The sequence below is a fragment of the Bicyclus anynana genome, chromosome 9 (genome assembly GCF_947172395.1).
Source record: "Bicyclus anynana chromosome 9, ilBicAnyn1.1, whole genome shotgun sequence".
Taxonomy (NCBI): domain Eukaryota; kingdom Metazoa; phylum Arthropoda; class Insecta; order Lepidoptera; family Nymphalidae; genus Bicyclus; species Bicyclus anynana.
The window spans coordinates 5,213,834-5,235,741 of NC_069091.1; the positions used below are offsets into that span (position 1 = coordinate 5,213,834).

Genomic DNA, 21,908 nt, shown 5'->3' on the forward strand with positions numbered 1-21,908 from the left:
TTTAAATTAAAACTAAGTTATTGCAATGTTTTAAGACGCCTAGTTCATAAACTCCGATAGTTTAAGTTAAATGAGGTATTATAGTTATTTTTCTCTATAGAACGAAGACAGGCGAAGACCTGATTCGGACTTCAAAAATCTTTTACCCACCCAGATTGGGACCACAAATGTTTTGCTATGTTGAAACTACGAACAGAAGTAGCATTTAAAGCGCTCTCAAGCATCTGAAATGACCGCGTTAAATACTTTTAAATGGCAAAATGGAGTGATTGTACTGAGTAACGTAACCTTCTTCGATCTCGCTTGCTCCTGGTATTTAAACAAGGTCTGCATAATTCAAGAGATAACTCTTATATGACAGATTATCAATTTTAACATGAAGCAATTTGTTCTTCGTGCGTGCACTAGAAGATAAATGCTAAATAAATCTCAGTGATTCTGTTTAGTATATCTTTCAACTTTAACAACAACCATCATTGATGTTTTTAATCTTCTTTTTATTGAGTGACAAGTTAGTTAGCAATCTCTCACCTGATGTTAAGTGACCAACATCCTAAGAGGCTATCGGTGACCTGATTGGAAGTTCCTGAAGATAGCTCGGATGGCAGGAGTGACTCCATGAAGGCCAGCACCAATGAACTTTAGGATAACTGTCAACACCAAGACCAAGTGCGTCATTAGCCCTAGGAGAAGGAGAAATTGAGACATCACAGAGTACATTGAACACACAATTGTTTACAGCATATAATTGAATTATCTAACTGTTAAAGAAACAAAACAGCAAGAACCCAAACAAAAAAAAAAGAAAGAGGATTGACTTTGACAGTTGTCTATGGACGTCGACGTACTCTATTGGAATCTATCACGAAACACCGAAATACTAACCGCAACGCAAATCTCTTGTAATAATTGTGTCCGTTTATAAATTAAATGACTACTTTATCATCAAGTTGTTTTAGTAATCACGAGTAAATCGAGGAAACCAACATAAGCTGGTCCTTCGAGCCGGATGCCAGAAAAATCGTGATTACTTACTCGACTCGACTAACGGAAAGTTCCAGAAAGCGAAGTACACGTGAAGACAAAGAAAAGAAAATCGCACTATTCTTTACTTCCACACCTCTTCCTATTCAACAATAATTGTAAGTACTTCACTTCTCCTACTCGCAAGTCATCGAAATGAGTACGTCAGACTTAAAACCACCTAGGTCGAAGTCGCCTTCTATAATTACGCCAACCGACAACGAATCCACCAATATTTTACTTCGCGATTTAGTTAAAAAACGGGCTATTGTTAAAGGTAGACTGACACGGTTTTCTTCATATATTTATGGGTTCGATCAAAATATAGTTTTGTCAGGTCAAACTAAAATAGATCTTAAATTAAGAATACAAGGCGCATCAAATTTGTACACAGAATTTAACAACCTTCAAACTCAAATAGAAGAGACAGTCTTAGAGGAGGATTTAGAAGAGCAGTTACAGCAGCGTGACAACTTTGAAAACAATTACTATAGTACTTTAGCCCGTGCTGAAACCCGTGATGAAGGCAATACTGCTTGCTCTAAGCGTTGTCATAGTCATACTGACTCAATAAAGTTACCTACTATCTCAGTATCTACCTTTGATGGTTCATGTGGTCATTGGTTGGAGTTTAGAGATACCTTTCAATCGCTAGTGCATGACTCAACTCAAATAACTAATATACAAAAATTTCATTATCTAAAATCATCTTTGAAGGGAAGTGCTGCACTGGTTATAGACTCAGTTGAGTTCTCGGCTAACAACTACTCGGTAGCATGGGAGTTATTGTTAAATAGATTTAATAATAATAAATTACTGGTGCACAGTCACATTAAGGCATTATTTACATATCAGACAATAAATAGGGAGGCACCAGATTTGTTAAGGAATCTTATTGATAATTATTTACTGTTCTTTTAATGCGCTATGAGCATAAGCGTTTATTTCACGCAGCACTCCAAGCGTTACTATACGAAGTGCGCCAACAGTGGTGGCCGATAGGCGGTAGAAATTTAGCACGTCAGGTTGTTCATGAGTGTGTCTTGTGCAAGCGATTGAAGGGTAACACTTTACATCCACTTATGGGTAACTTACCGAAAGAGCGAATAACTCCAACTTACCCCTTCCTCTATTGCGGTGTCGTCTACGCTGGGCCAATAATGACACTGAATCGCAAAGGTAGAGGCGCTAGAACTGTAAAGTCGTATATTTGTTTATTTGTGTGTTTCGTAACTCGCGCGGTACACTTAGAGCTTGTCAGCGACTTAACGTCTGAATCTAATATCCTAGCCCTAAAGCGCTTTATAGGACGTAGATCAAAACCCGCAGAAATCCTCTCAGATAACGGAAAATGCTTTATTGGTGCTAAGAACGAGCTCGGTAGTTTTTTAACAAGATGCGCCGATGACATCTCGGAATATGCAACTAGGCAAAACATTAACTTCAAATTTATACCGGCGTACAGTCCTCATTTCGGTGGCTTGTGGGAGGCTGGAGTCAAATCCACAAAATACCACCTCACTCGCGTAGTAGGAAACGCGCATCTTACCTTCGAAGAACTTACTACAGTTCTTACGCAAATTGAATCAATTCTCAATTCACGTCCCCTATCACCTATGTCTTCTGATCCCCAAGATTTCCTACCACTTAGTCCAGCCCACTTCCTCGTAGGAAGATCATTGACTGCACCAGTGTACGAAGACATGCGACACAATACCAGCACTTACATCAGTCGTTATCAACGGGTGGAACAGATGCGACATCACTTCTGGGAGAGATGGTCAAAGGAGTACATATCGGAGCTTCAGACTAGATGTAAATGGATGAACGGCGTCGACACGTTGCAGCCAGGCATGATGGTTGTCATTAAAGACGATAATCTGCCTCCATTGAAATGGAACCTCGGACGCATCGACGGAGTTGTTCCAGGCAAAGATGGCAACTCACGGGTGGCAGATATTCGCACGGCAACGGGCATAGTGAGGCGCTCATTCGCTAAGATCTGCCCACTGTTCAAAGAAGAAGAACTTAGGAACCTGACGATTCCAAGGCCGGGGGCATGTTAAAGAAACAAAACAGCAAGAACCCAAACAAAAAAAAAAAAAGAGGATTGACTTTGACAGTTGTCTGTGGACGTCGACGTACTCTATTGGAATCTATCACGAAACACCGAAATACTAACCGCAACGCAAATCTCTTGTAATAATTGTATCCGTTTATAAATTAAATGACTACTTTATCATCAAGTTGTTTTAGTAATCACGAGTAAATCGAGGAAACCAACACTAACTATTTTAATTTATTACTAGCTGACGCCCGCGAACGAAGTGAGTGAAATTCAAAATTCACAATTACCGCGGGAACCATGTATTGTTTTGGAATAAAAAGTAGCCTAAAGTTGCTCTATGATATTTTATATCTTCAAGCGAAAGTCGCATTAAAATCGGTTCAGTCGTTCTAGAGATTAGTCCGGACGAACAGAAAGACAGACAGATGAAAAATTAAAAAAAAGTTCAATTGTGTTTATAAGTATATGCAAGGAGAAAACACAATTTTGAAATCACATTCAGACACTTCAATTTTGTTTATATGTATTTTTCGTTGTAAGCATTTAAAAACAATCGGCTTTAGATACATCGGTATACAATAAGTTGTTCGTTCACTTTGTTCAAATTATAGCTACGTGTTCGAAGCCGTACGTTCTAAATTATACGAAACACAAAACAACTCTTTATTATCTTACAAAGCACAAAACTTCTACTTCGTTATCAATATTGCAGCATATCGTTAAAATAACCGGAAAATTAGTTACGATCTAGCAGCCCGGCTTTATTGGTAAAACTTGTATTTATTTCCATGCCAATTGTAAATAAAATAGAATCGTGGCAATAGAATAAGTTGTAACTTGTAAATCGATTAATAATTTCGTGGAAAGGTAACCTGATCTTACTGTTTTCTTGTCGGCAGTATTTTAGCTAGGGACAATATTGTAATGACAACTGTTCATTATGATTGGAATTTATTAAAATGAAATTCAAAGATAAAAACAACCCTAAGTAAATCTTTTTTTACCCGAGTGTAAGTTAGTATGTATGTAATATTATTTATTACCTCATATCTTCCAAACACGACGACTACTCGAGGTGAAAAAGATTTTTTTTATTCGAATATTGCGATTGTGATCAAATTCAAGAGCTTATCAAGAGAATTTTAAAATGGTATATCATGGCCATATTAAAAAAAACTTACAATTTGAAAAACGTTTTTAATCACTATTAATACAAAATACGCGAGGCGGATGACTAGGTGCGAGCAGGTCAGCCAGTCGGGTTTTTTTTTTAATTATAGTACTTGTTTCAGTTTGCTATAAAATAAAAAAAAAAAAAATTAAAGGACGCAAGTACCTAACTTGCGTCTGTAATTTGTACTGTGCGATCTAAGAAGATAGACCTTCAACGCGACGTTAAATTTTCTCCCTTTAAAACCGACATAAAAAATGAGATTCAGTTTTCAACCCGTATCATGTCCGTGAGTATCTCGAAAACTTCTGATACGATTTGAATTAGATAATCACTAATTAAATGCAATTTATTTAGATACACTTTAAGAAAGGCACGTGGTTAGAATAAAGAGCTTCTGTTTGTTAATCTGAGAGTACCTATGTGCACATGATTTAGCAATTTTTTTTTATTTATATTGCAATCAGTGGTTTTTAAGCAATTGAATTTTAGAAAAATCAAAATAAATTTATTAATTGTTGTTGTCTATGCTAATTCAAATAAAAGTAAAGTTACTGTAAACACCTACATACATGATCTTGAAGGCGTAACCTAAACCCAGATTACCATTGTTGCAATAATGGATTAATAACCCGACGGTTGCGAAAATTATGCTGTCTATATCTTCATATACAGAACTGGTTGTCTACGGGTTGCGGGTTACGAAAGTGACGCGCAAATTGGTACTGATCAACAATGGGATTGCGCTGTTCTTAAGACTAACCAGTCAAGTAGCAATTGATTTTTGATTGTGTTGAAATATGACAGATTTATGCAATTCGGCTTAAATAGAGTGCTCTTTATTATGATACCAGTGGACGCCCTCGGCTTCGTCCGCGTGAAATTTAGCTTTTCTTTAAAATCCTGCGTATATCTTATGATAGTGCTTATCATTTAAATGTATTCGCTGATGCTGAAGAGTTATCCCAGAGAGGAGCTTGGGGTTGACCAAGAAACTGATAGTGAGTCGTCGGAGAAAGCTAAACGCAGGCCGGCTGCTAATAGGGCTCGTGAGCAGTTAGCTTTATATTTTAAGAAAAAATAGTGTTATTGTTAATTGGATATTTTGGGATAAATAAGTTAGTTGTTTGTAGCCTTTATGTAGCTCTAAAACAATGTAAAAAAAGTTTTTAGTATCCCCGCCCATTGGACTATTGTCGTATTATACTGTTAGATTAATTGGAGATTAAATTGAATATTCTTCTACTTGCTACGATTACAAGGAGCGTAGCATATTGTAATCGTAGTTATTGCTTCTTCTATTCTTTTACATCCTTTGGATTTGATCCAGAAACGTTTAAACCAACATTTAAGTATTTGCCCTCGCCTTTTATTCCTGTTCAGTCAATAAATTAATTTTGATTTTGATGTAAAAGTTGGAGCGGTTGAACCATGAGTGGTCTCTAAATTTCAGGTTCAAAATACCGCAACTCTAAATTGTTCGGCCGTGTGAGCAGACCTTGAATTTAGAAACCAATTTAGAAATTAAGAATAAAAGAAAAATTATATCACTCGTATGACTACATAGGCTATTTTATAAAAAAAATAGTTTTGTTCGTGATAAAAACAAAATTATTAGCTTGTTTCTTACATTCAGTACAAAACTATTGTCACTAAATCCAAAATCGAACAATTTGTAAATGCATACCTTAAAACAAACCCTTACAAAATACTGTTTGCCAAGCGGTGTCGACATAAATTCTAAAAAAGGAGTAACAAAATTCAGCACAATGTTCGCTAGTTTCGCGTGAAATCGTGTCCACGAATTACAATGTAAACACGGCTCCACCCACTCTGCATTTATAATCTGAACCACTGACACAGCTTTTCATACTTCTTAATAAAACTAGAGCCTGCAAAAGTCAGATATCCCTCATTTTAAGAAAATTTAAAGGTTTTCAACCCATGCTTCTACCACAAGTAAGTCCGGTAACCAATGTAGCACTAACATGCGACGAGATAATCTCGTGAAGAGAAATCGACAAATTTTAACCAATGGCGGTGCAACCGAAAATACCGCTCTCTCTCTCTCTCTCTCATATAGCATTGCGTTGGGACGAAAAAAAAGAGACTAGGACAACTCCGCCACCATTAGACGACATTTTGTCTATTTCTTGCTCGCATGTTAGCACCAATGGAATTTGAACCGCGGTCATTTTGGATAGTGAAGGGTCCCGATTCGCAATTATCCAAGTTTTTATGAATCGGTTCTCCAGTCTTCATGGTGATCTTCATGGCAATAAAGACTCATGCAGTTTGTTCTTTATTGGTGTTTTTCAGTGTTGTGGCGAAGCTAAGTGACTAGGGACATGATTTAATTATGCCGAGCAAAATATTAGATAACATAAAATTTAAAATTTTGAATAACTCTTGAAGGTAATGAAATTATTAATTACACTCTCGATCAACACCCCTTTCATACAAAAAAAATAAATTGTAATCGCCTTATCCCTTCGGGAGTTATAGTGCCACAGACAGACTGACAGATAGACACGTCAAACTTTTGACACCCCTCTTTTTGCGTTGGCGTTTAAAATAGGTAGGTCTGACTATCACAGGCTTTTAGTTCATAATCTTGGACACACTAAAAAAATCAGCGTTTAATCTCCCGCACGTTTTGCTTTGTATGTTTCTTACACTTAGATAATTCTTTGTATACTTTTTAACCGTTATGTTTGCGTTCATTTGGGCATAAATTTCAAGTAAACAAAACATCCGCTTGGAGCCCTCAGGCGATATTCCGAAGAATGCGTATTCTGAACAAATATAAGGGCGTTTGGAACTTTGAAACAACCGCTATTCAAGGAGAAATAAATTTTTATTCATGTTTATTTCAAACTAGCTGACACCGCGCGGTTTCACTCGCGTGGTTCCCATTCCCATAGGAATACGGGGATAATATACAGCCTATAGCCTTCCTCGATAAATGGGCTATCTAACACTGAAAGAATTTTTCAAATCGGATAAGTAGTTCCTGCGAGTAGCGCGTTCAATCAAACAAACAAACAAAATCTTCAGCTTTATAATATTAGTATAGATGATAAATTACGATTACAAACCAATAAGAGGTATAGGTCATCATCATCATCATTATCAGCCCATGGACGTCCACAGCTGGACATAGGCCTCTTGCATCGACTTCCAAACAAAACGGTATCGAACCGCCAGCATCCAGCGATTCCCTATCCCTATATGAGTTATGTCTAGATATTTTTTACTTACCACACATTCACACAGTGTCTGTGTTCGGAACTAACATCTAAAACTACATTGAGAGTTAAAGAAAATGATTGGCGTTTTAGCGTAGATAGATTCACAAGTTACGTCCTTCTTCTATAAACACATCACACTCAGGTTACATACAACTATTATTCACGCATAATCATCTCCAATCAATCAAATAAACGACGGTATACGTACTCGTATTTAATCGTATCTCTGTCTAAACTTAGAGTAGATTGAAATAATTTAGAAATGACACGTTTGTTTGATGAAATATACTTTCGAGCGCTTGTGAGCTGTGGAGTTTGTCTTTAATATCTTTAATTGTTAATAATGGATTTTGTAAGTTGAAATCGCAACTGTGACAAATAACAAATTAAACCAATCTTTTTTAAAGATATGAAAAAAACTGTAACAGTGAAACTAAAAGTTTAAAGTTACAGTAAAAGCTAATAACCAGAACCGGAAGAAAAATATGACAGTTCTGCAGTTTTAGTCAAACCCCAATGGACCGACGATATTAGACGGGTTGCTACTGAACGCAGACTGAGAGAGATCGTGTTGTTTAGAAGACCTTACTAGAACCCTTTAAGGGTGAAAGGTTCCAGTAAGGTCTCCACTTAGGCTTACGATAATGATGATGATGATATAACCACTATGGTATCCACTAGCCTGGAATCAGATTTGAAAAAAAAAACAGAGTTACTCGAACTTTTACTCGATCGCAATACCTTTCACTTATTCCACAAACCAGCGACAATTATTCAGTTATTCTACTTAACAGTGCCTAATAGAATACAGGTACGTGTAAAATGTATACAGGAAGAAATTTTTTTTAGTACAGATATTTTTACATTTTGTACATAAACAAAATTTAATGAACACGTATTTTTTCTTTTTTTTTTTAACTCAAAAATAACAATGTTATCGTTAACTAAAGTTATTTACGTTTAAACAGAATTTAAGGGTCACCCTATCGCTGTACTAGGTAATAGGCAACTACAAAATCAGCTGGTAGGTACTACGTTAGCGAGCGCCCGCGCCGAGGGCCGTTGACCTTTGTGCGTTTATTTTATTTTTGTTTGATACCTATTATTTTTTATAATAATTAAAGGTCATCACTTTTGAGCTGAGTACCGATATTCTCTTCATACTTTATTGGGCTTAGGACCATCAATAATGCCTGAAGTGCATGCGTAATAATAATTAACTACCTATGAACCTATGAACTTTCGATTGAAATAATAAAATACAAATGATGATTATTATTACGCAAACTTTTGCATTAAAGACTTATTTAAAAAATTGTAATCAGCTTATTTACATTAATCAATGATATCTACTTACTAAGTTTGTTTTTGTTAATTTTAAAATGTTAATCACTGTATTTTAACAATTGTTCGAAATGAAGTCCATTCCTTTCAAGGCACAACCGAACACGTTTTAATAAATTAGTTTATTTAAAACACTTGTTCCTCACATTAGGCACTGCGGGGTTCAGGCTTCCTTGGGCTCGTAGCCTAGGAACACAATACAGTCTCATCATTTCGTAATATTCGCGATTTGAAAATCCCGACATAGTGGCTTGCACATGCGATTTATTAATTAGGTAACTTAAATGCGCACGCGACGGCAGATTGTCTGTCACTGGTCGCCCATCGGCAATTCGGCAGGCGTCCTCAGGGATTTTTCGATCCCCTCACCTCTGCCGCCCCCGTCAGCCGAAGCCGAAGCGATATGCCTACGGCCGGTATTTCTTTGTCGGCGTCTTGCAAAGTGCCGCCAGCAGTTGCGCAGTTTGTTTGGTAATGTGTCCATTATTTTGTTATTTCTGAGACATAAATTGAAAAAAAAATATTACATAAAATGTATCGAACTGTTTGTAGATTTATGTTCTATTAATGATACAGAACCACGAAAAAAAATATCCGCACTAAAGACCGAATCACCCTGTATAAACCGCCTCTAAGAATCATTAAACTATGATAAAACATTGCGCAGATTCTATCTATTCCGCTATCAAGAATCACACAGCCTTTGCACAACAAGACAACAAGACTGATGAACGATAACATCGATAAACTATCCCCGCAGGTATGTTTATTAAATTAAAGGAGATCAACATCTCAATCCCACTTAGTTTTGTTGTTTAAATTCAAATCTATAAGGGTTAGCGCACATTATATCGCCTTTTAATGTAGCATACTAAAACAACTAGATAGCTTCATAGTTTCTTCATTTTCATATGTCTGAGCGTCTATCCAATAATTTAATAGCCAACGTCCCGTGGTTTCACCCGCGTAGGTCTCGTTCTCGTGAGAAGACGGGGATAAAATATAGACAATGACACTCACTAATAACGTGGCTTCCTAATGGAAAAGGAATTTCCAAATTCATACAATACTAGAATTAATAATAATATTATTATAGAAGTATAGATAACATCTCAAAAATATTATACATGTTTTAAATAATTGCTTATAGAATTATTGTAAAATTTTTACTCAATTAGGTACCTACATACATATTTTAATTTAATAATAAATAGGCTGCATTTTATCCCTGTATTCTTACCGGTACACAAACTACGTGGGCAAAACCACGGGGCGTCTGTTAGTTATAAAATGAAGGTACCTTCTTGGTAACTTTCTATAAAACTCTAAAGAATACTATGTATCTCCGCTGTCAATCTATCTATCTATCTACCTATACTAATATTATAATTGCGAAAGAAAGTCTGCCTGTCTGTTTCATTTTCGCGGCTAAACCGATCAAGATGAAATTTGATATAATGGTAAACAGGTCCTTGGATCAAAACATAGGTTACTTACTTTTTAACCCTAAAATAAAAATAGATAAACGTGAAATCGGGGTTGTGAGTTTTTACGAAAAGTTTTTCATTTTAAGAGTTACAGTTTTAAAAATTTGTGCCCTTAATGGTGAAATATTGGTTGAAAGTTTACATTGATTTCCACGCGGACGAATTCGCAGGCGTCCGCTAGTATACATTTAAAGTATTTCTAAATTAGGTATAAGATATGCAAGTGTTCGCGAATAAGTACGCACTCCCCTGGCACGTGCGGTTTATCTAACATTAACACCCACAATTACATAGTATAAGCAAAGTCACGACACGCTACAAAAGATTGTGTTGATATTACATTACTACTGGCAGACCGGAATTTTCATTCAAAGTGGTTCAAAATGATCTGAGACAACTGTTGCTTTGATTTGAATTAAGATACCGAACGTTGTTACTTTCAAAATTGTAAATGTGCCTTACTTTATAATAAGTGTAATTTACTTTTGTTGGTGATTTATACTTAAGACAAAGCAGAAACAGAGCACGGGCGGTACGGATAATGATTAAAATGCACATTCAAATTAACTTGTTCACTTTCATTTATTTATGATTTATTTCATATTACAATTAGACCCTGAATTGAAATAAAGTTACTTTCAAATCAAGAAAATAAAAAAATTAACTTTTTATTTATTTTCATAAAAAGTCTGTTTACTTATAAACGAAAGACATACAAAATTGAAAGACAAGAAGAGGGCCAAATTAAGCAGGTCTTATTAAAAAAAATATTTCTATGCAGAAAGAAAAGGTCATTATTTCATAGCTTAATTAAGGACTTGGAACTCGTGATACGAAGCTATAAAAGTTAAACACTAGACCAATGAGGTCATCATTAGCAACCCATATTCGGCTGTTGAGCACATGAGAGGGGTTTAGGCCACTAGCCCACCACGCTGGCCCAATGCGGATTGGCAGACTTCACACACGTAGAGAATTAAGAAAATTCTCAGGTATGCAGGTTTCCACACGACGTTTTTCCTTCACCGTTTGAGACAGGTCATATTTAATTTCTTAAAATGCACATAACTAAAAGCTGTGCATGCCCCGCACCGGATTCGAACCTACGCCCTCCGAATCGAAGGCAGAGGTCATATCCACTATATGAGATAGGCAATGGCAGTCACGGCTCTCGACTTGACCAATGATGTATTTAATAAAAATCCTTTCATAAGTTGATTATGCGATGTTTGTTTATTGATAATGTGGTTCATTGGCAACGCAATCACTAAAAGCTTTGCATATTACTAGTAGTGAGCTTTCGCCGTATTATCTAGGTATCGGAGCAAAGACAATGGCCCGCGCATGCGTAATGCGTTATCTCGATCTAACTCTTGCCACATTCTGCTCTCCTAATGAGGAACGCTGTTCCAATTCTCGAGCAATGTGCTAATTGAAGACGGACTTACAAAAACGGGAAATTTTGCCTTCTAATTGAACTTAATTGAGTTTCTCTCGTGAGATATGAATGTCGATATTGATACTGTTTTGTTTTTTTTTCTAGGTCGGATAAAATAAAGGCAGTGCTCTCCAAAGAATGAGGTGTAAGCATTGGATTGACAACTTTATTGGGCCAGACACGCTGCAGCCAACAGGTAGATATTAATTTTATGAAATTTCGAAAAGATATTTACTCTTATATAAATTTCAAAGAAGCTGTAAATAGGAGGAACCCTAAATAACCTTGTTTACAAACAGGAGATCGATGGGATCTTTTATCGATTTCATTCATTATACAGTGGTGTTTCAGCTTCTAGGAGATTTACACAAGGGTATAAAGTTCTATAAAATATAGGTTCCTCTAATTTTTCTATTCTATGTATATTTTGATTTTCTGTGGTAAACCAATTTACTTATACGTTGCAATTTTTTGACAGTACGCACATCCATGGATTTTTTATTAAGGTATTACTCATATTTTTTGAGCTAACTTAATGTAACTTTATAGGAAACGAACTTTTCATGGCTCTATGATGTTTGTACAAATCATATTCGACGTCTTGAGATTTATTCATTGTAACGTTTGTAATGGTAAATAAGATTACGGATGCTTGGCGATTATATTATTTAATAGGATAGGTACGTGTACAGACACTACTTTACGTACTTTAGGACATGACAGTAGACAATAAACAAGACAATTAGACAGACAAGTAACATGACATTGACATTGACAATTACACAGACTATAAATATTATTAATGTACGTAACATTCATAAACTTAATATTGATTAGAAGGATTCAACCCCAATAGCTAGTCTGAATGACCTCAATATTAGACGTTGTTTTACTTAACATCGCGGTAACTTATAAGTAATTTTGCATTGTTCTCTTGTTCTGTGTATTCAAATTTAATTTCTCACTTTCGAAATATCTGAGTTACACGTGTTAACCAAAAGCGTTTGCACATTGTCATATCACACCCACGTCGCCCCGCCCCGCGTATAATATCTCGATTTAAGTGTCCCGACGAAATACATCTCGACGTGTCTCGACATGGTAGGCGATAAACAACAATTAAATTACTTTACAGAGAGAACATTACTTGAGGGTGCGTTTTCAATGTCATACGTACACGTAAGAGCCGTGATAGCCCAGTGGATATGACCTCTGCCTTCGATTCCGGAGGGTGTGGGTTCGAATCCGGTCCGGGGCATGCACCTCCGTTCACCGTTAATGACACGTGATATTAAAACTGAAAAGTTGGAAGTGCATGCCCCGGACCGGATTTGAATCTACGCAATCCGAATCGAAGGCAGAGGTGATATTCACTGGGCTCAACGTTGACTTTCTCTTATGAGGAAAATACTTTGTGAAATGTGATGGTGATGGTGATGATTTGTAATGTTTTAAAAAAATACATAATTATAAATTATATTAAAAGTAATTGGATTTTTTTAATAACTATAACTTGGTTACTTAATAATCTAATTAAATTGTAGAGTTCACATTTTCTCCATTTTTCTATTGAATAAGGAGATAAATATACTGATAGAAATAATCCGAAAAGTATCGAACTGTAAACAGATTAAAATTCAACAGCCTCCAAAAGTTCATGCGGAGTGAAAACTAAACCATTACAATGTATGTACTCACTCATTGCATAAGAATCAGCTGGCCCTGTCCACTAGTTTTGTCTCTATTATCAACCTATTAAAATAAACATCAAATCACTTGAGGATTGTCATCTACCTACTGTGTGATATCCACCAGTTGGCACCGGATGACATTTGTTCATAGAATCTCAATATCGTACTTCGGAATCATTTATTTCAATTTGATTAGGAAGCACTTTTGAAAGTCAAGTTTATCAGTTTTTAATGTTAGGGGAGTATACATTTCGATGATCCAATAAGAAACACTTAAAACTGACTTAACCAATGCAAAAAAATATATGTACTTCAACTGCAACTATCTAGTGGTGTGTAGTTGTTAGTGGTTTACGACCTCTGTGGCGCAGTGGTATGCGCGGTGGATTTACAAGACGGAGGTCCTGGGTTCGATCCCCAGCCGGACCGGTTGAGGAGGAGGAGAAGTCGGAGGCTTTGGCCGTGACTAGTTACCACCCTACCGCCAAGCGATTTAGCGTTCCGGTACGATGTCGTGTAGAAACAGAAAGGGGTTTTTCATCCTCCTCCTAACAAGTTAGCCCGCTTCCATCTTAGATTGCATCATCACTTACCATCAGGTGAGAATGTAAAAAATATAAAAATAAAAAAAAAAGTGGTGGATCTTCTTTATATTATTTTATTCAATTTTTACATCTTTTACATTAAATGGTTGGTTATTATTCTGTGTCAAAGTATAGTGTTGAAACATGTAATAAAGTTATATGACCCATTCATATATGGAGCGATAATTACTTACCAACGACTAATCTCGGTCGTCAAAGAAAATGTACTTTTAAAGCGTTGTAAATCCTTTATGAGTGACAATGGAGCTTAAAATGAACGTAATGGATTATAATGGAGCGGCTTTAAAGAAAGTCGAGACATTAGGTAGCCACCGTCCTTTCTTACTTTAGATTTTTATCTGCCAAGAGCAATTTACTTGAGCGTAAAGTGAAGTGAATTAAATAGTACCTAGCTCTTCCTAGAGCATTTACATCGCTGTTACTCGCAGGTACATTACGTTCAATTATAAGTGCATTCCAGTATAACAGTAGTTCACTATTGCTAATAAAACATTATAACTGCCTTACCTACGGTAGGGCATAGGTTGATGAACTTTCATCATAATCATCATCATTTATCAGCCGATGGACGTCCACTGCAGGACATATGCTTTTGTAGAGACTCCCCAAATATCACTATCCTGAGCCGCCTGCATCCAGCGAATCCCTGCGACTCGCTTGATGTCGTTAGTTCACCTGGTGGAGGGTACACTAACACTGCGCTTTCTAGCGCAGGGTCGCCATTCTAGCACCTTGGGACTCCAATGTCCATCTGCTCTCCATCCGAGGATCCGTTTTGCCTGTAGGTTAGAAACCGGAATCAAAAAGCTTGACCTTTATGTCATTATCATCATCATCATTCTCAACCCATATTCGGCTCACTGCTGAGCTCGAGTCTCCTCTCAGAATGAGAGGAGTTAGGCCAGTAGTCCACCATGCTGGCCCAATGCGGATCGGCAGACGTCACAGACGCAGAGAATTTAAGAAAATTATCTGGTATGCCAGTTTCCTCACGATGTTTTCCTTCACCGTTTTTGAGACACGTGATATTTAATTTCTTAAAATACACACAACTGAAAAGTTGGAGGTGCATGGCCCGGATCGGATTCGAACCCACGCGCTTGGGAATCGGAGGCAGAGATCATATCCACTGGGCTATCACGGCTCATATGACCATATCAGACCTTTATGTATCAGGCATCAATAAATCCACGGTGCATGGTGAACTTTAGTCTGAGCGGTCTTGGGTTCAATAGCCGCTCCTTGGACTATTGTCTTATTTTGAACTATTGTCGTTCTTTGGACTATTGTCGTACCTACTTTGTACTGTCTAACTCACTCATAACACAAGTTTATGCTTAGTTAAAGAGTAAAGGAAAATATTGGTTATTTAAAACATAAAATAATAAAAGAACTATATACCTATATAGTCACGTTCCACATGAGTGAAGTCGCAGGCAAAACATAGTTAATATTATAATGCGGTCTTTACCTCCCAACTCATTATTTCTGACTCGTATTTCAACCTTTACTACCGATAAATCGTCTCCACTACCATTTGTAAGTCCAATAGTAAATTTTCCACACAAAAGCATCCATTAGGCTGGCATTCCAAAAACACTAATAACTTGTGAGCAATTAACCACTTTTAAAATAAACCAATAAATATGCCCTAGAGCCTTTATATTCCCTTAAACTGCAGGTAGAATGCAAAATAAACCGTCTGTTAGATATAGAAGTATTTTTTAAAACAACTCCAAATTAACGTTCTTTAAATCAAATACATAAATCTTACAAAATAGGTAGTAATTATTAAAAACATGCGAATAAAATAATTTATAGCTACTGTATGACAGATGATTTATTAACTACATTTTACGTGTCTATCCATACTTCTAAACTAATATTATAAATAGGTGAAGTTCGTTTGCTTATTATAATTTAACTCAAAAACTACATGACCGATTTTAAAAATTCTTTCATTATTAGAAAGCTACATCATTACCGAGTAACATTGGCTATATATCTCCGCATTCCCACGTGGACGGAAATAACGCGGGTGAAACCGCAGGGCGTCCGCTGGTAATTAAAACATGATTATACGAGTATATGAACTTCTAACAAAAAAATCAAAGAGCTAAATGTTCTGCAATGGTAAAGCAAAGCGAATTTTTCTGTTTATGTTCATCATCAATAACAACCAATATTAGGCTCACTGCTGAGCACAAGTCTCCTCTCAGAATAAGAAGATCTAAGCAAATAGTCCACCACGCTGGCCCAATGCGGATTGACAGACTTTACATACGTAGAGAATTAAGAAAATTCTTAGGTATGCAAGTTTATCACGTTATTCCTTCACTGTTTGAGACAAGTGATATTTATTTTTTTTAATCTACATAACTGAAAAGTTGGAGGTGAAAAGGACGACAGAGGTCATATCCACAGGGCAATCATGGCTTACTGGGCAATAATCACTCCCTATATAATGTTATGCTAGACGTATTTCTTCAAGACAGACTGCCTATTATAAACTAAAAACCGGATAAAACCTGAATAAATCTTACTAACTAAATAACTTTACTACAAGTATGTATCTAAGCACCTCGCCTAACGTTAAACAAATACAAATGCTTCATAAATTTTTACGCGACCACTTCAAACGTGTTTAGAATTCTGTTATAGCTTTAATCGTATACAGACACTTTTTTCTTACCGCATTATTCTCTCATAGCTTTATAATTAAAAGCTCAAGGCCACAGCAAAGGCCATAGACTATAATGACCCTTATTTTTTTTTGTGTTAATTCGCCGTAAGCGTGTATCTCTTTTTTGTCTTGACCAATACTTTTGCCTATATTTAACGTTTTATCTAAGAAATACGACTACCATTTGATTAGATATATTAGATTGAAGTTTGTATATATTTAGTGAACTGTCAAAAATCGTCACGTAACGAGGAAGCGTTAAAATATATGTATGTGTGTGTGTGTCTTGAAATTTCATCGTAATCAATGTGTATGTTGAACCCTAATAACCTTATTCCTATAACAAAATGTCATAAACTCGTACTCGTGTCATGTAAAGCTGGATTTATATTTGTCAGACGTGTCGTATCGTGACGCATCAGAAAAGAATCGGTTTCATACATTTTGTAAGTGACGCAGTAGAAGCCATCACGACATATCACAACACTTACGTGTAAACGTTACCATACAAAATGTATGATACCGATTCTGTTCTGACACGACAAATATAAATCCGGCTTTAAACGTCATTAATTTTTCTCCTTCATTCAAGACAGGGCTACTACTACTACTTTCCGTATTCTATATTGAATACTCAGTTGCGTTTTTCTGCACCTAACGATGTTTTTACTACTCGATAATGCGATTCTCGAATTCGTCGCTATCTCTCTCTTTCAACTACGCTATAAAAGAAAGAGATGAATTCGAAACTCACACTCAAGTTATTAAAACATCGTCACAGAATAGCACTTTACAGTAATAGACGCTTCGTGCACGTCTACTGACTTGGTCGGTGGGTTTTTTTTCATACCACATCAATATTTAAATAAATGCAGAGTAGCCACTCAGTATATCTACAACTTGTTAATAAATATTCGTAGAAAACATACGCAATGTGATTAAGAGCGCGCTGCGTGTCGGTACGGATATGGATAAAATTCGAAGCGCAAACGAGACGCCGAATTATGATTTTCACGTGAGTGAAAAGCACGGAGCCATTGACGCGCGACGCAAATTTTATGACGTGAGCGCCAAAACCATTTTTCTTAATTGCAAGTAAATTAAAAAACATAACGAAAAACAAAATGGCCATGTTTAAGATATATACCTAACTGTTCCAGAATCTGAGATCCAGAACCATTTGTAACCACCAAATTACATATTGCACACTCCTAAAATTCTGCGTAATCTCAATCGCTTGTTTAATATACATGGTCACTGGAAACATATAGCGATCTTAAGGGGTGATTATAGGGATCACAAAATTATCAACCCATAATCGGCTCACTGCTGAGCTCGATCTTTACTCTAGCTCGAGTCTCCCCTCAGAATGATAATGATGACTATTAAAAATAGGTTAAGTTTGTGAGATGTAATCTCTGGATCTTTTGAACCGATTTTGAAAAATCTTTTGCCAATAAAAATCCACTTTATTTGTAAGTATAAAAGTTTTTATTTACCCCCGTATTCCCACGGGAACGAAAACTTGATACCCGAGGCGTGTGTATACTAAAATATGGGTGTATAACTGTTATAACATTGTTGACATGAACAAAATGATTCTATGGAAAAATTGTTCAAATTCTCCACATAACCTATTACCCGAGTTCTAAAGTTTTTACAATGGGAAAACAAAACACATTGTACTTTGTACCATACAACCTACACACTCTGTTTTAGTAGTAGTGAAAGCTGTTGCTATTGTTCACTATAATCGACGTTTTGCTCTCCATCGACGGCTGATAAGTTACGTACAGTTACGTCAAATTTAATAATAATTATAATTTTGTCGGCACTTTATTATAACACGTTATAATTGTTAGCTGTAACTAGTGTATCTACTGCTGCGTAAAATAACATTACTTTACGCAAGATTTACGTAAGATTTGATAGATGTGGTATAGTGAACATTGTGTTTCGAATGTTTCATGCTTATAATGGTTGGATACTTCTATACTAATATATAAAGCTGAAGAGTTCGTTTTTTGTTTAATTGAACGCGCTAATGTCAGGAACTACTGATCCGATTTGAAAAATTCTTTCAGTGTTAGATAGCCCATTTATCGAGGAAGGCTATAGGCATATATACATATACAATATCCCCGTTTTCCTACGAGAACAGGAACCACGCTGGTAAAACCGCGCAGCATCAGCTAGTAGATACATATAAATAAAATTGAAGTTACCGTTAGTGATTTCTAGATAACTGTGTTTTCTCAAATGCTTAGGTTATTTAAATGATAGCAAAACACAAACACAAACAGCTTTTGTTATAATTTTTTGTCTTTCTGTTTGTCCGGGCTAATCTTTGTAGCGGCTGAACCTGATTTCTACGGGACTTTCTTTAGAAGATAGAGGAAGTTATTTAGCAACATATATGCCACTTTTTATCTCGAAACATCCATGGTGGCAGGATTAGTAAAAAATTGAATTTCACGCAGGCAAAATCGCGGGCGTCCATTAGTGTGGATACATCGAGAGCCTGTAATTTCCAGACACTTCTCATTTTATAAAAGAAGAAAGTTTGCCAGTCCACACTCCTATTGTAGGTATGCAAGTATAGTATCGAATTTTGACCGTGGTAGGCAGTATTTAAACGTCAAAACCCTTACCTATCCAAGTTTGAAGCAATTTTTTATATCGATGAGCATAAGTTGTTAAACTACAGCTACTATAAAATGAAGAAGGTCTGGCAATCATAGTCCATAACTAAATTTCTCTTCATGACACAAAAAGGACGCCAATAAAGTATCAGCAATAGTAGCTATCACTAAATTGAACAATGGAACATTAAACGTGTGAAGTCAATTATCAAGTCTCACTATTTAAATTCCTGTATTATCTTTGATTTTTTTTAATTATACTTCATTTTATATTGATTTATCACGCATCTTTGAGGATTCATGATTATTTTGATATCTTCAATTATAAATGCGAAAGTACGATTGATTGTTTGCGACGCTTTGAAGGCTAAACCGCTGAAATGATTTAATTTAGTTTTCTCAGAGAGAAAGTTACACCATCAGTAAGTAATATAGGGTATATTTTATTTCCGTATTTCCACGGAAGCGGGTGCTACATGAAAGAGCGTCAGTTAGTTATTTAAGAATTAATGTCGAAGTAAACCTATTTATGGAGGCATAGTTTCAACTGCGTAGTTCCCACAGGAATACGAATAAAATATATCCTATGTACATGGAAAAATTTATTTGTAGAATTGGTCAAGTAGTTTGAAACAAACAAACAAAAATCAAATGAAGTCCCTTTACAATATTTTAAGTTACCAAATAACATCATTTTTGCTAAAATAGTAGCAATGAGTAGTTAAAAAATGTGAAGTAACAGGTCAAAATAAATGAAATAAACTTTAGTTGTAAAAAAGTACTTACAAAAAAATATTACTTAGCAAAAAACAATGATGTGAATCAAATTAAATAAAAATGTTGTAAAGTGTAAAATAACAATTTTAATGTTTTTTTTTCATTATTTTAAATTACTGCCGCTTAATTAAACTCTCAAAATGTTCGCATTAAGCTGCTAAACCTCAAATGGTGTCGAGATTGATTATCTCATCTGCAACAGATTTCTGACGAAGATACATGGATGTCTAAATTACGGTGACCATTATTTTGTACTCGGAATTCTATTAGTGACTTATTTATTTTTCCAGTTAAATAAAAGTTTTTCAATTGATTCTTTTATCTTTTTGTCGAATTTGAAATACTACACTATGATGTAGTGATGATTTGCGTAATGGGTTGAGCCTGTGACCTTTGTCATTGTATAAAATCTCACTAAATTCGATTGGTTTTCAAATAAAACCAAAAAGAAACTATATTCTGGCCTGCAGTCTCTAGCTGTAGAATCATGTAACAACGGGAAGCTTAATCAACAACAACAAACAATCGAAGCCCGATAAAAATAATAAACCAAGAAATCATAAGTATCAATTTAAAAATCACAAATATTCATATACAGTCTTGAATGAATGAATGAAATATACTTTATTGTACACCAAAAATAATAATAACAGGCAAGAAATTAACTTAAAAACTAATGTACAATTGGCGGCCTTATCGCTAATGAGCGATCTCTTCCAGACAACCAATCGAAAAAAGAGAAAATAAATACAAGGAATAATGCATAATGCAGTCTTCTTCCCAAGCTGACAATAGAAAAATCCATTTATCAGAATACGGAGTTCATTTCTACCTTATGTACCTACCAGGTACACACACGATCAGTTTTATCGGACGTCAAGCCGTTAGCGCTGCATGCATGTGAGATTACTTGATCATCAGTGGCTGATATTACCTACGATTCAAACCTTTCTCTAGTAGACCCGTTCCTGCATGAGCTACTAAATTGACGAGGCAGTTTCAAGAAATACGAACGTAATGCTATGGGTATGAAACTTGTTCAAATACATCGGTCAGTTACGTGTGGTTGTCATTGACAAAGCATATTGAATAGGCAACCGACGTTCCTTGAAGCGGATAGCACATTAATGCGTTCTGAATAATAAATGTTAATGGCATCATATTTGCATCGGTAGACTTATTGCAGTTACTTGAACTCTATAAAGCTTTTAATAACTTTAGAATAGGCATTTAAAATGAATTTAGAGTCATGGCATGAGCTAATGAGTACGAACGAAGAACTTCTTTTTATGGATGATGAAAATGTAAGCTGAAAAGACGACCGCTCTGGCGCTGTCAGTAGTGCTGTGGTTCTCAACAGGTCCTGGGTTGGATAACCAACATGGATCAGGATTTTATATATTCTAAATTTGCTCAGGTCTAAAATGGTGATTGGCTTCGGCTGTGGCTAGTTACCATTACCAACATTACAGGCAAGCGATTCATCATTCCAGTACGATGCCTAGAAGGAACTGTCAAATGTATGATAAGCTTGTACATCTTCCAAGTTAACCCATTTCCATTTAAAAATTGCATCGTCCCTTAACAACAAGTGAAATCGCAGTCAAGGTGTTCAATGAATATAAAGAGAAGTTATGAAAGGATCGCATCAAATGGTACGTCATACTGATGTGATGATGATGATTTGACGGCCTCCGTGGCGCAGTGGTATGCTCGGTGGATTTACAA

At 35.9% G+C, this 21,908-nt stretch overlaps 2 protein-coding genes across 2 annotated transcripts in view; both read left to right on the top strand.

Moving 5' to 3' along the window:
- LOC112058335 (cadherin-86C) overlaps positions 1 to 21,908 on the top strand; it is a 164,713-nt gene that overhangs the window by 41,268 nt on the left and 101,537 nt on the right. Inside the window, exon 2 of the mRNA XM_052883349.1 lies at positions 11,888 to 11,978. The gene's annotated coding sequence lies outside the window, so the exon portion shown is untranslated. The remainder of the gene's footprint in view (positions 1 to 11,887; positions 11,979 to 21,908) is intronic.
- On the top strand, positions 2,184 to 3,089 carry LOC128198380 (uncharacterized). Its single transcript, XM_052883597.1, has one exon. It carries the CDS (start codon positions 2,184 to 2,186, stop codon positions 3,087 to 3,089), a length of 906 nt encoding a protein of 301 aa, XP_052739557.1.